The sequence below is a fragment of the Ornithodoros turicata genome, chromosome 4, assembly GCF_037126465.1.
Source record: "Ornithodoros turicata isolate Travis chromosome 4, ASM3712646v1, whole genome shotgun sequence".
NCBI classification, from domain to species: Eukaryota; Metazoa; Arthropoda; class Arachnida; order Ixodida; family Argasidae; genus Ornithodoros; species Ornithodoros turicata.
Window position 1 is genome coordinate 31,148,012 of NC_088204.1, and position 17,978 is coordinate 31,165,989.

General features: G+C 46.9%; 1 protein-coding gene across 1 annotated transcript; it reads left to right on the forward strand.

The window, feature by feature from the left end:
• Positions 1–10,199: 10,199 nt before the first annotated feature.
• On the forward strand, positions 10,200–13,675 carry LOC135392282 (uncharacterized). The gene has a single exon (XM_064622998.1). It carries the CDS (start codon positions 10,200–10,202, stop codon positions 13,587–13,589), a length of 3,390 nt encoding a protein of 1,129 aa, XP_064479068.1. The 3' UTR covers positions 13,590–13,675.
• Positions 13,676–17,978: the final 4,303 nt, after the last annotated feature.

Consider the following 17,978-nt stretch of genomic DNA (forward strand, 5'->3'; position numbering starts at 1 on the left):
CGTCACTGCCATCCATCCGTTGCGGGGCAAACTACAAATTACGTCACCTGGTACGTCACCATTACGTATAGCGCGGGCCGGACACGATGTCGAGCTGCGGAATATCACTATCGCTGTTGGAAGCAAATCCAAGAGCAATACCTCGTGAACAAGTTGTAAACAGAGAAGAAGCAACACTAGCGACATGCATGCAACAAAGGACACAGGAGACCTGTTCTGTAGACCGTTTACAGCAGAGTTATCTGGGCGCCGCCATCTTAGAGCACGTGACCTTGCCCGCCATTGCTTGCCTTCTCTTTCGGCTGCCTGTTGGCACGGCGCACGTAGTACAGCGGCGCAACCCAGAGACGCTTTCTCTGATTTTAAATTTTTTGCAATGAATTCCGGATGGAAAGATGACACGAGGCTTTGCCCGAAGCTTCAACGGTCAGGTGAGTGCATTTGCTTGATTTAGAGTGATATTTCTGTACTCGTGTGTCCCAGATGATCAGCCCCACTATGCTCGAGTTACTACATATTTCGGCGGGGGAGGGGGTCCCTCTTCTTTTGTTGCGCATACGTTACGTTGTGGGTAACGTTCATAATGTAATATCGTAAGATCGTGATTTCTTGCCTTTTATCGCAAGAGTTGCGGTACAACTACCTGAGAAAGATATGCATGTAAAGGCTTTATGAAGTAGCATATACTTCTATTGTTGATTTCAGATGTATACAACCACATGATCAACGAGCTAGAGGGAGACGGAAAGCCTGCGCTGAGCTACAGCGAATTTGCAAAGGGAACGAAGCTGTTTGACAGCGGCCATGTCGGTGTAGTACTGTGCCAGTGCAACGATGTTGTATGAATTTTAAAGGAAAGGCCGACATCAGGTCGACACAAACAGTGAGAAGAACGTGTAGTACAGAGACTCACTTCGGGCCCACTTTGGCGGCAACTGGCACATGTAAAGTGGGTTTGAGCAGCAGGTGCAGTCATATTTGTACACCACTCATCAAGGTTGTAGAGGCGACAAACAAGGGGCTCACGATCGAGTGCTTCGTGCACTGACAAGGCATGTACACGGAGCCGTTCAACTACAAGGAACGTGACCCCTGCAACTATGGGGAAAGTTAATTCTCACAATAGCAGCCAACGCCTACAGCGGAGTTTGGGGCTCACACAGAAATGCTGCGCCACTTTGATGGCTGCATTACTTACCCTCGCTGTCCTCTCCCGGTTTGAAATCCTTCCTCTGAAGGTTCGATACCTACTGTTGTCGAATCAGCTTGTTTTTCTCTTCTTGTGGAAACTCGTGCATTGCAAAAGGCCTCGAATGCGGGCAGTCTTCGTATAGCGACGGCTCGTGAATTTAACAAACAGCTTCGTCCCACACGATCAGATTTCTGTCACAGTTTCTACACTCAATCACGGAACAAGTCTTCCCTCTGCGTTTCCAGATTTTGCACAGAACTGTAGCACAGCGGCAAAAAAATGTCGAAACACTCGGTCTATAAAACGAGGTATATAAAACGAGCTGTGTATCTCGGGACAAAATTGCTTTGATTCATTTATTCGTTGCTGTTGCTTTTGCGTGCAATAACCAACCTTGCTGTTCTTCAGCTGCGCACCGTCTCTAATCCGGTCCGTTCACCCCTTTTGACGCGGAACTGGGTGTAAAAATTGTGTCATTGTTCTACATACGGACAAACCTATTCAAGCGCTCATGAGCAGCATAGCATGTCACCCAAAAATGCGATGGCCTAAATGCCGCACCTGACAATATTGCACGTGCGGTGTGCGCTGCCCATCTGTTGCTTTTAGACTCGAGTTCGTTAACCTGTAAAAATAAAGAAAAATGAAATACGGGCTAGCTTATGGTTCAGAGGTTCACTGCACATCGGTGAGTGCGACTCCAAATATGTCGGCAGCAGCAACCGCAGCATACGCTTTCTTGGTTGGTCTTCTCACACACAAAAACACTCCTCCGGAATCCTTCTATGAAACACAGGAACTAAATGCTGAGTACGATTTCATCATCGGTGAGTGCAGTTTCTATGACGAAAGAGGCTCATCATTCTCTTCGTCAAATGACGGCGAATAGAGTAGAACACCGCCTCTTGCCTCAATTTGCTGGCCTCGGTGGCTCAGTCGGTAGAGTGTCCGCCTGCTGATCCCAAGACTGTGGGTTCAATCCCGGCTGGTGATGGTGGCAACTTGGAGAAAGGGATCCGCCGTATGTCGAGAGTTCGCGCACGTTAAAAACCCGCGGGTGGGCAAGTGAATCCGCAGAGCCAACTACTGTGCCATCGCGCATGATCACAGCTGTCTCGCGATGTAAAGCCCTGAATATGCCGTCTCAAATTGTTCTCAAAAGAACAAAGTGTTGCTCTTATTGCTTGGAAGGAGAGAGAAAGCGAAATGACGAACTAGCGTGGTCTTTGCTCTGCATGTTTGTTCATGATGCACACTGACCGGAACTAAACCGGAGACACGGAAAAAGGGGGACATGAGTGGGTCCCGAGATGGACGCTTTGTACAAGGTGCAGATTTTCGTCATGTGAAAAAACATGTATGCGGATTATACTTGCTTTCTGTACAGTTCTTCAAATGTTAACGACGTAGGCCCAGTAATGTCCTGTGAGGCCAATGATTGCCACTCAATGTTTCGTAGGGAATCTCTTATGGCTAAATGTGAGTAGGACAAAGTATGTTGTCTTCTCTAACCCACCTATCAACATCATCCAGATCAATATTACTATACACAGCCAAGTGCTTGATCAAGTTCAGAAGTTCAAGAAATGAAGTATTCGGGAGTCACTCTGGATTTTTGTCGTTGTTCTTGTTGTTGGAGGTCATATATTAAGAAAGTTGCGAATAAGATATCTTAATCTTGTCACATAGCGTCCTTGTTATAGACATACCGCCGATATATGTATGTGCTACGTCAACTGCACTTTCATTTGGCCCAGTGTCACCTAATTTATTGCGTTACCTCATGGGGCAACGCGCTTCCTTCTTCCATTGAGTGTTTGTTTAAAGTACAAAAGGGAGTTCTTAGATTAATGACTTTCTCTAAGAGTCGATAATCATGTGTTGGGTTGTTCGCCGCATTGAATATTTTACCTTTCCCTGATCTTATTTGTGAAACATGTGCCTTGCGTGTCTACACCATTGTAACGACAAACCTGCCGTACAGCAATTGTATATTTCGAAAATGTACAGTGAAACCTCCTGTCACAAAGCTCATGTGTTCTTCACAGTAAAAAGAGGGGTCCACGGATACGTACAGCTTAAGCATTTGAATTATCTTTTGTTAGCAGTGCCCGTTTATGGGTCTGGCCTCTGCCGAGAGTCGGACAGAGAGCAAACGGGGAACGCAGCTGTAACCGCAGAGTGTCGTTTATGGCGCTCACGTTAATTGGTTTTTGGGGGATGCTCCCTTTCTTAGCGAGTGACCCGTATATGTATATTTTTTTTAATGGCAATGCTTCTCAGAATGCAAAAACGCTGGAAAAGGAAAAGTACGGGAAAACTTCAGGGACAACGGGGGAGTTGAAAAGCAGCAGTGCAAGCGAACGGTTGTGTGTCGAGACCGGATCGACGAAGTGTCGGACTTGGGGACAGTCACCAAGGATCGAGTGTGCCAAGTGTTGTGTGTATGGTCAACGCTGATCCCGACACCGAGAATCACCTCATCAGCTGGCTCCGCCCGAGACGCCTTACTTCAGACTCTGGACTCCACCGCCGACACAGCTAAGCTATTTCAATCCTGTTCGGACAGATCTAATGTATACCTACAACCCATAACTCCCTATGTTTAAAACTTCAGTGACCATTGTCTAACTGCCCTTCTACCTATTGTTCCGATTTCACTCATAATCAAATAGTGTTGTTTAATAGAATACCTCTATAGTATCTGACAGTTGTTTTGATTAAGTAAATTGTTGTGTTATGAAGGTTACACCTGTGTTTGGCCTCCGGTTCATTCCGCTTCCGCTTCTCCAGAAGTGCACGCTGCACCAGTCGACCGTCCAAAACCTCGATCTTTCTTTGGCGCACACAGTTGGGACTCAGTGAGAGTAGGGTACGACCCTCGAGGAATTAAGTACTTTTTCTCGGGTAGCTCGAAGGTCCGGAGTTCCCCCGCTGTGTGTGACATAAAGTGGCGTCCGCGACAGGACGGGTCGGTATCTGGAGGACTGGGAAGTGGTGAACTGTAGAGTGCCGGAGGTGGTTATGCTAGAGGGCACATAGTAAATATTATGGAGATCTCAGAAATGATTGCGGCCGGAAAGGCGCTGGGACTTGCGGGGCAAGAACTTCGCGAGTGGGTAGATGCCGAACAGAAGAGAGCAGATTCACGTATCCGAGAACAACGAGTGTTCGACAGGGAAGTGGCAAAAGAAGCAGCCGAGCTCGAAAGGCGAAGGGTAGAAGCGAGCGCAAGAGCCGCCGAGCTAGACAAACAAAAAGTGGAAGCCAACGCAAGGGCCGCCGAGCTAGAAAAGCAAAAAGTAGAGGCCAGCGCAAGGGCCACTGAGCTAGAAAAGGAGAAATTGGAGGAAGAGCGCAAGGTACTAGAGTTGAAACTCAAGCTTCAAGAGGGTCAGGGCCCACAACGAAAAGAAAGCAACGGGGTACAGAGTATAGCATAGTTCCCGCTTTCAACACCTCGCACAGGTGGATGGCCGCCTTGGATGAAAAGAAAGACGACCTGGATGCTTATCTCCTGCGATTTGAACGTCTGGCAACCGGACAACGATGGCCGGAGGAGCAGTGGGACGCCGCCCTGAGTATGAGCCTCACGGGAGAGGCATTAGCCGTATTTGCGAGGCTTACGCCCGAGGATTCAGTGGACTACCACAAAGTAAAGAACGCGCTGCTACAACGGTTCCGGCTAACGGCCGATGGATTTAGAGAAAAGTTCAGGAACGGCAAGCCAGAAGAAGGCGAAACTGGAACACAATACGCCGCAAGAATAGGGAGCTTGTTGGACAGATGGGTCGAATTATCCAAGACAAAGGAAGATTACAACAGTCTGCGAGAGATGCTAATCATGGAGCAGTTTGTAAAGGGTTGCCAGCCGAGGCTGGCACTTTTCCTCAAAGAGAGAGCAACTGGGTCCCTGGAAGAAATGGTGGGACTTGCAGATAGATTCATAGAAGCACAGGGGCAGACGTACCTAGGAAAGTCTAAGGCGAAAGGAAGCGAGAATATCGAAGAAGCGAGCCAGGAGCTCAGCCCGAAAGGCCCGTCTGACCGCCGAAACCAGCCAAGGTGCTATTTTTGTGACAGGGTCGGCCACCGAGCCTGGGAATGCCGCAGTAACTACGCGCGAAACCAGATAAACACTGCTATGTGCAGCAACTGCGGGAAAAGAGGCCACCCGTCCGACAAGTGTTGGAGTAAACTGCAGGAAAAAAGTCAAGCGGTCTGTGTGGTTGAAATCAGTCCTGGTGGGAAGGTGACCGACTCACTCAGAAACTTTTTTGATTGCGAGTTAGCGCCGCGAAGCAACTGTGGCTGTGAGCGGCGTACAGATGTGGACAGATGGAGAGAGGACAGCAGGAAGGAGTGGGGATAGGGGGATTAGTGTGCGTCCTGGGCCGACTTCAGGGGGAACTGTGCCGACATTCGTCTGGAATGTCTTCGTAAAACCCAGGGAAAACCTCAGACAGCACAGCCGACGATTAGGTTTCGAACCCACCACCTCCCAGTCTACAGCACGACCTTGGTTACCACCAACGAGCGGACGCCTTAGCCCACTCGGCCATGCCGCTGGTCACTCAGAAACGGTTACGTGGAGCTAAAAGATGGAAGAAAAGTACCCGTTTTGAATGCGGTGATGACAACGGAAAGCAAAGCGTTGAGGGGTATGCCCGTACGCACGGGTGAAATGAAAGGCAAGCCAGTATCGGTTCTGCGGGATACAGGAAGCAGTACAGTGGTGGTGCGAAAAAGCCTCGTATCAGAAAAATGAATTAACGGTCACTAGGAGCCCCGTCTTCCTTGTAGACAGCTCTGTAAGAGTTCTGCCAGAGGCTAAAATAACAATAAACACGCCCTTTTACTGTGGAGAAGTGCTAGCAAAATGTATGGCAGAGCCTCTGTACGACCTCATTCTAGGGAAGATCCCCAACGTACTGGACGCCGGCAACCCCACCGGAGAATTGGAAGAAGAAACCGCGCTCAAACAGGCAGCGAGCAACCGGGAAGAATCACTGCCTGGCGTTTATAGAGATGCTGGGTCCAAAGTAGCCGCAGATACGCGAAGACAAAAGAGAAGACGCAAGAGGCGACGAAGGGCAAGATGGCCACTTCTCCGAGCACCGACAACGAAGAGCGGGGCACCCGCGGCGGATGATAGAATTCAAGACCAGGGCAACAACCCGAGTCTCTCTAGTACTGTTTCGGTCAGATGAACCAGGACAGGGGAAGCATCATTCCTGGGCCACCGACTCGGCAACGACAGCCTTGCACGCATACAAAGGACAATCGAGAGGATTTCCAACGCGAGTAGGCCAGAGACAATACGGCGGATGCAGGGTTTAGCCGGCTATCATCACCAGTTCATTCCCATCAACATTGGGATAACGGCACCCTTCACCGACGTTGCGAAGAAGAGGAAGCGCCCAGGGGCTTGAAAGGGCTGCTATCAAGTGCGCCCATCTTCGGGTTTCGAACGGCTTTTTGTCTGGCGGACAGAGCACTACCACCGCAACTTCGAGGCAATTCTTTGAGTCCATGAAGAAAAGTGGTTCCTCCGGTCGACGTCATGCGAGAGCCCGAAGCTGCTGCCCCGCGAGACCGCAGAGGGTGCTTGTTTCATGTTAAATCGTTACCGAGGATGCACGCACGGATTACGTTCGCCGCATGCAATTAGGCGTTTATGTACCAATGCCTATGAGGTGTGCTTTATTATTGTTGTTGTTAGCATTGCTAGCATTTTTGTGCGCAAACGCTGTAAAATGAAAATAATGTGACCAAGGTTTACCTTGCGGTGATTTGTGCGTTTTCTGAGTTTGCGAGTTTGTAGCATTGTACGGCTTTACCACATTGTGATTGTTATTTGTGCATTTGTCATGTTGCATTTAAAGACAGACTATAGGGTTGTCCTATGTATTTTTGGTTTTGGGCGCCTGGTCTATTTGACGGGTTTGTCTCAGGCACTATGCGCTTGTATAGTTCGGTCGCGGTAATCACTGTTATAAGGTTTAGTGTTCTTGAGCTTTGCGAATTATTTTCAATATTAACTGTGTTAATATTCTTAAGGTGAGGGTAGTGTCACAAAGCTCATGTGTTCTTCACAGTAAAAAGAGGGGTCCACGGATACGTACAGTTCAAGCATTTGAATTTTCTTTTGTTAACAGTGCCCGTTTATGGGTCTGGCCTCTGCCGAGAGTCGGACAGAGAGCAAACGGGGAAAGTCCGCAGCTGTAACCGCAGAGTGTCGTTTATGGCGCTCACGTTAATTGGTTTTTGGGGGATGCTCCCTTTCTTAGCGAGCGACCCGTATATGTATATTTTTTTTTTTATGGCAATGCTTCTCAGAATGCAAAAACGCGGGAAAAGGAAAAGTACGGGAAAACTTCAGGGACAACGGGGGAGTTGAAAAGCAGCAGTGCAAGCGAACGGTTGTGTGTCGAGACCGGGTCGACGAAGTGTCGGACTTGGGGACAGTCACCAAGGATCGAGTGTGCCAAGTGTTGTGTGTATGGTCAACGCTGATCCCCGAAACCGAGAATCACCTCATCAGCTGGCTCCGCCCGAGACGCCTTACTTCGGACTCTGGACTCCATCGCCGACACAGCTAAGCTATTTCAATCCTGTTCGGACAGATCTAATGTATACCTACAACCCATAACTCCATATGTTTAAAACTTCAGTGACCATTGTCTAACTGCCCTTCTACCTATTGTTCCGATTTCACTCATACTCAAATAGTGTTGTTTAATAGAATACCTCTATAGTATCTGACAATTGTTTTGATTAAGTAAATTGTTGTGTTATGAAGGTTACACCTGTGTTTGGCCTCCGGTTCATTCCGCTCCCGCTTCTCCAGAAGTGCACGCTGCACCAGTCGACCGTCCAAAACCTCAATCTTTCTTTTGCGCACACAGTTGGGACTCAGTGAGAGTAGGGTACGACCCTCGAGGAATTAAGTACTTTTTCTCGGGTAGCTCGAAGGTCCGGAGTTCCCCCGCTGTGTGTGACACCTCCCTATCTTGGACACCGACGATGCAGCCGAAATGTGCTGTACTTGGGGAGGTGTTCAATTACGGTATACGAGGGAAACAAAAAATGGAAAAGAACACAGCTGTGTTGCCAGAAATGTCCCCCTTCTTCAATTCATGGTCATTAGTGGTACCTCTCTACCCACTCTTCACTAATAATTTCTGCTAATTTCAGTGGTAGATTCAATTCCGTGCGGATTCCACTCAATGGCATTAACTAGTGATGGGATGGATCCAGAATCTTCCGAATCCGAATTCGAATCAGAACCCGAGGAAGGTTCTGCGAATCCACGAATCTTAAGAATCTCGAATCTTTCGAATCCTTTCTTAAGAAAGAGTTTAAAAACATAAAAAAAGAAGAAGAAAAAAGCTTCTACTGGAAACTGCTTTGAAGTAGAATATGGTACTTTTGTTTAATGAAAAAAAAAAAAGAATAATAGTTCGCTTAAAGGAGTAAACAAACCCATCTCCTATGAAAAGTAGAAGCTAGGTTCTATAGAAATTATATAGACTACTGTGGACAAGGTAGTTTTAAAATCCATTGGAAATATATACATCTTTTATCCACTTTTAATTTAGTTCCTTTCAATAATTGGGCACCACTTCGTATAGAAAGTGGATGGAGAAAATTGACAGAAATTGTAAACAGGGTAGGTACAAAAACTAAAGGAATTCTATACAGCCTCTATCTAATCCTGATCTACTTCTAATAAATATTTGGAGACCAGTTTCTATGCAAACTAGACAGGACAATAGATAACAAGTCGTAAGGAATATGAAGAGTCCCCACTCATTTAGATACAGCTTAGACCTTCGATAGCTTGTTGCTACGCATGCTTTGCACCTAGCCGATGCCTGTAGCTCGATAACCTTCTTTTCTAGTTGAAATCCAGGAATGTTCTATTTATTTCACCACTACACCAGAAAAATGCTTTCCCACTCCAAATCACTATAAAAAAAAAGAAAATGAATAAACAAACACAAATAGGAGGGAAATACTTGCACTACGCACAAACTTGTGATGTGCTTGCAAAGAAACAGATACTAATACAACACGCAACGAAATGGCTTGGCCATATGGGGAGCCGTCTGCGCTTGAGATGCGACCGCATGGGTGAGGACGGCACGCATAGATTGTTATTTCGGGAGCAAATAATAGCCACAAAAAATATTTCATCCGACTGGTTCATATATTACTGCACTGAAGACTGTAGATGGGTAGAAATCCAGCGAACCGGTAGAGGTGTAGGAAGGGAGTTGCCTCAGGACAGAAGCCGCCGATCGGCTTCGGCGGCTTCTGTCCTGAGGCAACTCCCTTTCTCCATTGAAGACTGTGTTTCTTATTTAAATTACTCTGGAACTATACCAACACAATCTCTGCAACAAAATAATGTGGTGCTGCACGTTGCGTGTGTGTGAAGCGCCGTATTCTACAATTAGCTGCCACGATGTATGTCTTACACATGGTTCAAACGTGGTAAATACAGTTGAAATAGGTACAAAACTGCTACTTCAGAACTGGTTTACCCATTTTGTACACACATACCTTTTCTTTTGACAGTGTAGAAGCAGCAGTGTGTCAAGTGCAATATTAAAAAGCAAACAATAAACGTTCGCGTTGCCTGAAGTGACAAGTCACAATATTGCTATTGACATTTATATCCATGTTCGCACATTCACAAATTATATGCATTACTTGTTATTCAAATGTTGTAATAGAACCAAACGAAATCGAAACCGAAACTGGTTCTACGGACGCACAAGCGATGCGAACGAGCGGAAAACAACACTGGAGGACACCTCAGGGTGGGGTAGACGTGCCCTGGACCGTCTCTGTATGATGTTCTTTCTTTAATTAAAGTTAGTAATCCCTAATCGACCAGTCTCTGCCATTCTGTCTCCGAGGGAAGCTAACATTTCAGAAGTGGGATCAACAAGTCACCAAACTGTACGTACGTTCCGATTAATTGCGATCATCTTGAACTATGCCATCAAAAGGAAAACCTCGCACACAAGAGACGGATGTGGACTCTGAACCCGACAGCAGACGCGGCGCCGAAGGACCGACTTCGAACGTTTCACAGGTGCATGACGACGTTCGAAATCCTTCAGCAGCTTCGGGAGTCACATCATCCAACATGAACTTGCAAACTGTTGATTTCGTCGCAGCCGTGCAAGCTGCAGTTCAGGCTGCTATGAGAGAAGTCGTAAACAGCGCGGATGCAACTGAGCGCACTACGCAGGGTGATCCGGTTACCCGACACCTAGCTGCGGAAAGCGGGAGGCTCGTACCGGCATTCAACCCAACAACAAGCACTTCGCTTACAGCCGAGGAATGGATTCGGAAAGTTGATGACTTGGCAGGAGCGTACGACTGGAACGACAAACGGAAATGCTGTTACGCTCTTCTGAAACTTCAAGGTGTCGCAAAAACTTGGTACGATGGGGTGCCATCACCCTTCAACACATGGGATGAATGGAAGGAAGAACTTTGCAAAGCATTCCCCGATACCGCGAGTGCTCAGCGCAGATTTCGAGAAATGGAGTCCCGAAGGAAGATGAAAAATGAATCCCTCGAGGAGTACTACTACGACAAACTGACAAAAGCGCGACGTTGCAAGCTTGATGACCGCCCCTGTGTTGAATACATTATAACAGGACTTGGTGAAGAAGACAGCATCCGAGCCTTGGGCGCGAGCACGTTTAACCGTCCAGAGGACCTGCTTTGTGCTTTGAAGCGCATCGAAGAGAGGCTAATTGGTATGAAGTCTACGGCTGGGCAAAAGCAAGCAAATCTGCCTACGAAAAAGCGAGAAGATGTAACTGGCTCTGATGAAGCGTCGCAAACTCAGGCTTTCGATACGAAGAAAGGTCCGCGATGTTACAACTGCAATGGTTTTGGCCATATTTCTTCGAAATGCCCACAACCTTCGAAGAAGCAACGGTGTGGAAATTGCAACAAACCTGGACATCTAACTAAGGAGTGCCCAGAGAAAGCTAGCGTTGCGAAGGGTAAAGATGTTGCTCAGCACATCATGGAGACTGGCAGCGAGACGTCTAACGCAAAGTACTTTATGGAAGCTAAGGTAAATGGGAACAGCGTTAGATCATACCTTGATTTGGGTAGCCAGTGCGTTACACTTCGTGAAAGTGACGCCAGTCGCATGCAGCTGAAATACGAGAAGCTTAACAAGCCATATACGATCAACGGCTACGGCTCAGGACAGATCGTGCCTCTCGGGGAAACACGCGTCTCCCTTGAAGTAGACCAGGCAACTGCAGAAGTAGATGTGTATATAGTGTCAGATGACGCTCAGAGAATACCTTTATTGATAGGACATCCATTTACCGAACAGAATCACATCACGATTGTCCGCCGCAGGAACGTTGTAAGGGTTTTCGAAGAGCCTTTGACAGAGAATCTAGACGCAGATGAAGAATCTCTGATGAACATGAAAATTCCAGACCTTCCTCAAAGACGTGTCAACTTGTGGTCAGCAGAGGCAACCGTTATACCGTCTGGGTACGTAGGTTTTGTGCAGCTACAAGCACCGTCAGACCTAGCGGCTGGAGATGTCTTTATAGAGGCTCAGTTTCGACCACAGGCTAATTCTGAAAGCTGTATTCCTCGATGCGTGATCAGTATCGATGACACACATTCAAGCTGTGTGCCAGTGATGAATTTATCAGCACGGGACTTGCATATACGTCAGAACGAAGTGGTGGTTAGAGGAGACTCTTGCACAGAAACAAGAGAACCGGTCGAAGAACTGAAGTCTAACCTGTGTTGTGAAAGATCCCTGGTAGACTTTTCACAGGTCAACATCGGACCATGTGTACCGCCGAAGCAACGTGACAACCTGCTAACACTCCTTGAAAAGTACCGAAATTGCTTTGCCGTGGAGGTGTCTGAGATTGGTTGCACGGATGCAGTCGAAATGAAATTGGAGCTCACAACTGATATTCCCGTTACGTTTCGACCATATCGACTGTCGTCATCTGAGCGAGAGGTAGTGAGGGAACTCGTAGAGGAACTGAGAAGTGCAGGGATCGTCGTGGATTCCACCTCTCCTTATGCGAGTCCCATTCTGCTCGTGCGGAAGAGGACGGGTGACTATCGCCTGTGTGTAGACTACCGCGCACTGAATCGAATCACAAAACCGGATCGCTACCCATTGCCACTGATAGATGATCAGCTAGAGAGGCTGAAAGGACAGTGCTACTTTACGAGCTTAGACCTCGCATCGGGATACTATCAAATCAAAATGACAAGTGAGTCACAGCCGAAGACGGCGTTTGTGACCCCGGATGGTTATTATGAGTTTGTCCGAATGCCCTTTGGACTGTCGAACGCTCCAGCAGTTTTTCAGCGAATGGTCAACAGTGTTTTAGGGCCTCTACGCTATTCAATAGCACTGGCTTATATGGACGACATCCTTATTCCGTCCACTAGCGTTGAAGAGGGTCTTCAGCATCTCGAAGAAGTATTGAAAGTGCTCCAAAGCTCAGGACTGACGCTCAGGTTGGGCAAGTGTTCCTTTCTTCAAGATCAAGTAGACTATCTTGGCTACGAAGTCTCTGCCAGTGGTATTCGGCCTGGAAGACGGAAGTTGGAGAGCATATTAGACTTTCCGAGACCGAACGATGTTCATCGCGTGAGACAGTTCCTTGGACTCACAAGCTATTTCAGACGCTTCGTCAAGGGGTTCGCTACCGTGGCCGCGCCTTTGACCAAACTGACGGCGAAGAATGTACCTTGGGAATGGACTGACGAACAGGAAACAGCATTCCGAGCATTGAAGTTAGCCATCACAGAACGACCAGTTCTCGCACACTACGCTCAGGATGCAGAGACTGAGGTCCATACTGATGCAAGCCAGGACGGCCTGGGTGCAGTTCTCATGCAAAAGCAAACTGATGAGAGATTTCATCCTGTGGCTTTCGCTAGCCGACGAACCACAACAGAAGAGAGAAAATACCATTCTCATGAACTCGAAACCTTGGCAATCGTCTGGGCTCTAGAGAAGTTTCGCGTCTATGTCCTTGGAATCAAGTTCACCGTGGTGACAGACTGTAATGCAGTCCGGTGCACAATGACGAAGCGCAGTTTGCTGCCACGCATTGGACGATGGTGGTTGCGCTTACAGGAGTTCAAGTTTGACACGGAGCACCGACCGGGATCGTCTTTGGCCCATGCGGACGCATTAAGTAGATCGCCTACCGGAGATCCAGAGACGTTGGAGCCCGTAAATGGAATGATACTGGCTACAATGATAACCGAGGACGACTGGTTAGTAGCAGCGCAGGCGACCGACTCCAGAATCAGAATCAGAGACCTTAAGACACAGACCTTAAGAGACAGAATCAGACCTTAATAAGACCTTAAGAGACAGAATCAGAGACCTTAAGGCACAGTTAGAAAAGAGAGATAATCTCTCGAAAAGTGACCTTGTACTGCATTCTGAGTATGCTCTGAAGGGACAAAGAGTGTACCGAAAGGTGAACGAGAAGAATCAACCAGAGAAACTGCTATGGGTGGTACCTAGTCACGCCCGATGGCAGGTCGTAAAAAGATGCCATGATGACTTGGGACACTTTGGGCTTGATAAGACTCTACAGAAGCTGAAGGACAAGTACTGGTTCCCGCGGTTGAAGAGGTACGTCAAGAGGTATTTGGCCTGCTGTCTCGAATGCCTCTACCACAAAGTGCCTTCTGGCAAGAAGCCGGGCTACCTCCATTGTATCGAAAAGGTCGACGAACCTTTCCACACGATCCACATGGATCATTTGGGACCGTTTCCTCGTAGCAAGAGAAGGAACAGCTACATCATAGTAGCCGTGGATGGATTTACAAAGTACACCGTCCTACGCGCAGTGCGGAGCACAGCTGCAGGACAAGCTGTACAGTTTCTCCAGGACATAGTTGGTCTTTTTGGCGCCCCTCATTGTGTCATTACAGACCGAGGCTCCTCATACACTGCGAAAGTGTTCGAATATTTCTGTAAGAAACACAGTATCAGCCACATTAAAACGTCGACTGCAACCCCAAGAGCAAACGGTCAAGTTGAACGAGTGAACCGTACAATCACTTCCTCATTGGCTAGCTCATGTCGAGACACCGACAAAAAGGACTGGGATGACGTTATGCTGGAGGTCCAGTATGCAGTTAACAGCACCATCCATAAGGCGACTGGAAGAACGCCGTTTGGACTTTTGTTCAACTTTCGTCCTAGACGATTCAACGGCGATCCGCTTGATGACAGCCTAAAGGAGACCTTTGATGACGACATACTGCAGCGCCGAAAAGCAGCACTTGCAAATATCCGGGCTGACCAGGGTAGACAGAGAAAAGCGTACAACCTGCGAAGGCGAATGGCGGATGCACTTCAGCCAGGCGATTTGGTTGTCGTACAGCGAGATCCTCCTCCAAGTGGAGAATCATCAAAGTTGTCCGAGAAAGACAAGGGACCCTACATCGTATCCGAGGTGCTACCTCATGACCGCTACCGCATTGAAGACTTGCCAGAAAATCAGCGGACAAGCCGTTACTACACTGGTGTCGCACCTATCGATAAACTAAAAAGATGGGTCGGAGATGACCTTGACAGTGATTCAGAAGACAATCCGTCCGATCGGGACGATCGGGAATAGGATGGCCGAATTGTAATAGAACCAAACGAAATCGAAACCGAAACTGGTTCTACGGACGCACAAGCGATGCGAACGAGCGGAAAACAACACTGGAGGACACCTCAGGGTGGGGTAGACGTGCCCTGGACCGTCTCTGTATGATGTTCTTTCTTTAATTAAAGTTAGTAATCCCTAGTCGACCAGTCTCTGCCATTCTGTCTCCGAGGGAAGCTAACAATGTGTAGAAAAAAGAAACTAGTACTACATGTCGATAAATAGGAACTTCCCTGCCTAGTATAAGCTCTTTACAGACTGTATAGAAAGTCGACATTCTAGTTCCTGAATCCTGTATAGAAAGTGTATAGAGTTTACCAGTAAACACCCTATGTAGATTCTGTCTATTTTCCATGCACAAAGTTGACACTGACACGATAGATAATCTATAGGTCCTGTATATAAACTAGAAAATCAATTTCATCAGTGTATGTACGCTCCTCTTTCTTTATTCGCACTGCTCGGTGCCTACTCAGTATTAATGCGCTCTACAATGGGTATATTTGTTACAACGACGACATTACTGCACATTTGAGGACATTATTTCGTTGCACAAAATATTTAAAATGTACACAGACCGACGTGCCATGCCAGTCTATGTACTTTTTAAATAAACATTTGGTGCAAAAAAGTCATGCCGTCAAATGTGCATTGATGCCCTCAGGAGGTAATTACATGTAATTAACATAAATTAAATTGAGAGTAATTAAAGCAAATAAACGTAATTCAACAGAAATATATGATATTCAAGATTACTTTATGTAACCTGCGGTTACCTTCAGTAATGAAAGGGTAATTACAGGGTAATTGAAGCTATACAGTCGCTAGAAACGCCAAGCAACCACGAGACACTTTCCATTGGTGACGGCGATACAACCAATACGCTTTGCGGTGAATCGCTAGAGGCCCACGTAACTCGTCAGCAAAACTCTCAAAGCTACGGATGTGCTTGGTTCGTTGTTGTGAACGGCCGCAGAGCAGAGGACGAATACATTCGATGAAAAAGTACAGCTCACATGTCATACTTGCCAGCTCAAGTGTAACAAACGATTCACACACAAAAAACTGTTCATTATAGCGTGTTATCCGAACGCCTCCAACCAAGAAAACGTAATGCTTCAATTCAACCCTCAGACGCGACCAGAGACTTTGTGACCTTCTATGTGCGACGGGGCTCGCAGCATTACTTGCCAGTGTGCAACACCGGTGACGTAACGGGACACAGAAGTGCGGTCCGTAGAGTTACACCATCGACGGGAGGTGCGCGGGAGAGGAGGAACGCGGAAGAGACACTTCAGGCGCGCGCTTCTCACAGAGTGGAGCGATTTCGTCCGGAAAAAATTGTGGCATATTAGTTTCTCGGCGGGAAGAACAGTTTCCACCGAAAAAAAGTATGGGGGTTCGGAAAATTTCATAGTCCCTTTAAGGCTAATGAGGGCGTAACTCCGCCTTGTCGGTACCAAGTGGTATATCGAATACAATTTCACCATGTCATTCGTAAGTACCAGCCACTTTGCTACAAGAACGCTGGATAGTATCTATGGATGGCTGATGACGTCTCGTCAAATACTCCTTCTTAGGGTCATGAACTACCGCAATCGTATTAGGTATTGTATATACAGGGTGTCCACGCTAAGTGTGAACAGATTTTTTTAAAATATATCAATCACTTTTTCCGAGATGAAATCAATTACAATATAGCATATGCTGAAGGGCACTCCCTAGGGGGGCATTAACAGACTCAATGACTCAGGCAATGTCTTAATTAACTTTCAATAATTAACTTTTTAATTATAAAAGCTACGAAGTTGCTCGAATGAGAACATCTGATCTCTTCGGTCACCAGATACCAAAACCGTTTTCAGAACAAAAATCCGTTCGGTAGATCGTCCGCAAAAAATTCGTGAAGGAACACCATTTTTTTCTTTATTTGGTTTATTGCGCATCTTCAAAGAAGCGGCTTTCCTTTACCCCCAGTGTGAGAGAGTGAAAGAGCACAGTGCCGCCTCATGCGTCAAAGATTAGCTTTAACTTGCGGAAACAAAACAAAAACACAAATCTATCGGATGACTCTATCGCGACTGCCCTTATCTTGAACTGCATTTTCTGTTTTCTGTTAATCTTTTTCCAGAACGCAAGAGGCGATAGTGTGCTCTTTCATCCTCTCGTATTGGGGGCGAAGGAAAGACGCGTCTCTAGAGATGCGCAATGAATAAAATAAAGAAAAAAATGGCGTTTCTTCACGAATTTTTGCGGACGATCTATCGAACGGATTTTTTGTTCTGAAAACGGCTTTGGTATCTGGTGACCGAAGAGATCAGATGTTCTCATTGGAGCAACTTCGTAGCTTTTACAATTAAAAAGTTAATTATTGAAAGTTAATTAAGACATTGTCTTAGGAGTCTGTTAATGCCCCCCTAGGGAGTGCCCTTCAGCATATGCTATATTGCAATTGATTTCATCTCGGAAAAAGTGATTGATATATTTTTAAAAAATCTGTTCACACTTAGCGTGGACACCCTGTATATATTCTCAATGTGTTTTTTGCATTAGGCGGCGAATACGCTCACGGCTAGGCAACTAGATATACGGCACCCTGCAGTAATTATGTGCGGAAATGACGCGTCCATAACTCTTGTGCAACACGGCCATTCACAAGCCGAGCCTTTACATTCAATTTGAACAGAGGCATTGAGTCAAGTGAGTCATTACAGTCCCTCAAATTTTTTTTTTCGTCTTGTTCTAGTTGGCGGCGGGACAGCAGGATGCCTAGTAGCCAACAAGTTGTCAGCGGAACCAAGCATCACCGTGTTAGTGATCGAGGCCGGTGGCGTTGAGGATGACATGACGGAGATACCCGGCTTCGCTATAAAGCTCGAGGGTTCCAGGTACGACTGGAACGATACAATAGTGCCACAGTACCACTCGTGCAAAGCCAACTTCGAACACGTAAGCGTTTGTCGAACATCTCTCTAATATGTCCACGCACAAGTAGTAAGTACGCCAGTGCTTCCCAAACTCTGCTAGCCAGCGACCCTATTCCCCGGCTTTTCGCGATGCCAAAAGCTTTTCGCTTTCAG

What these genes read in the sequence shown, in the direction of transcription:
- LOC135392282 (XM_064622998.1), top strand. Translation starts at nt 10,200, where the DNA reads ATGCCATCAAAAGGAAAACCTCGCACACAAGAGACGGATGTGGACTCT.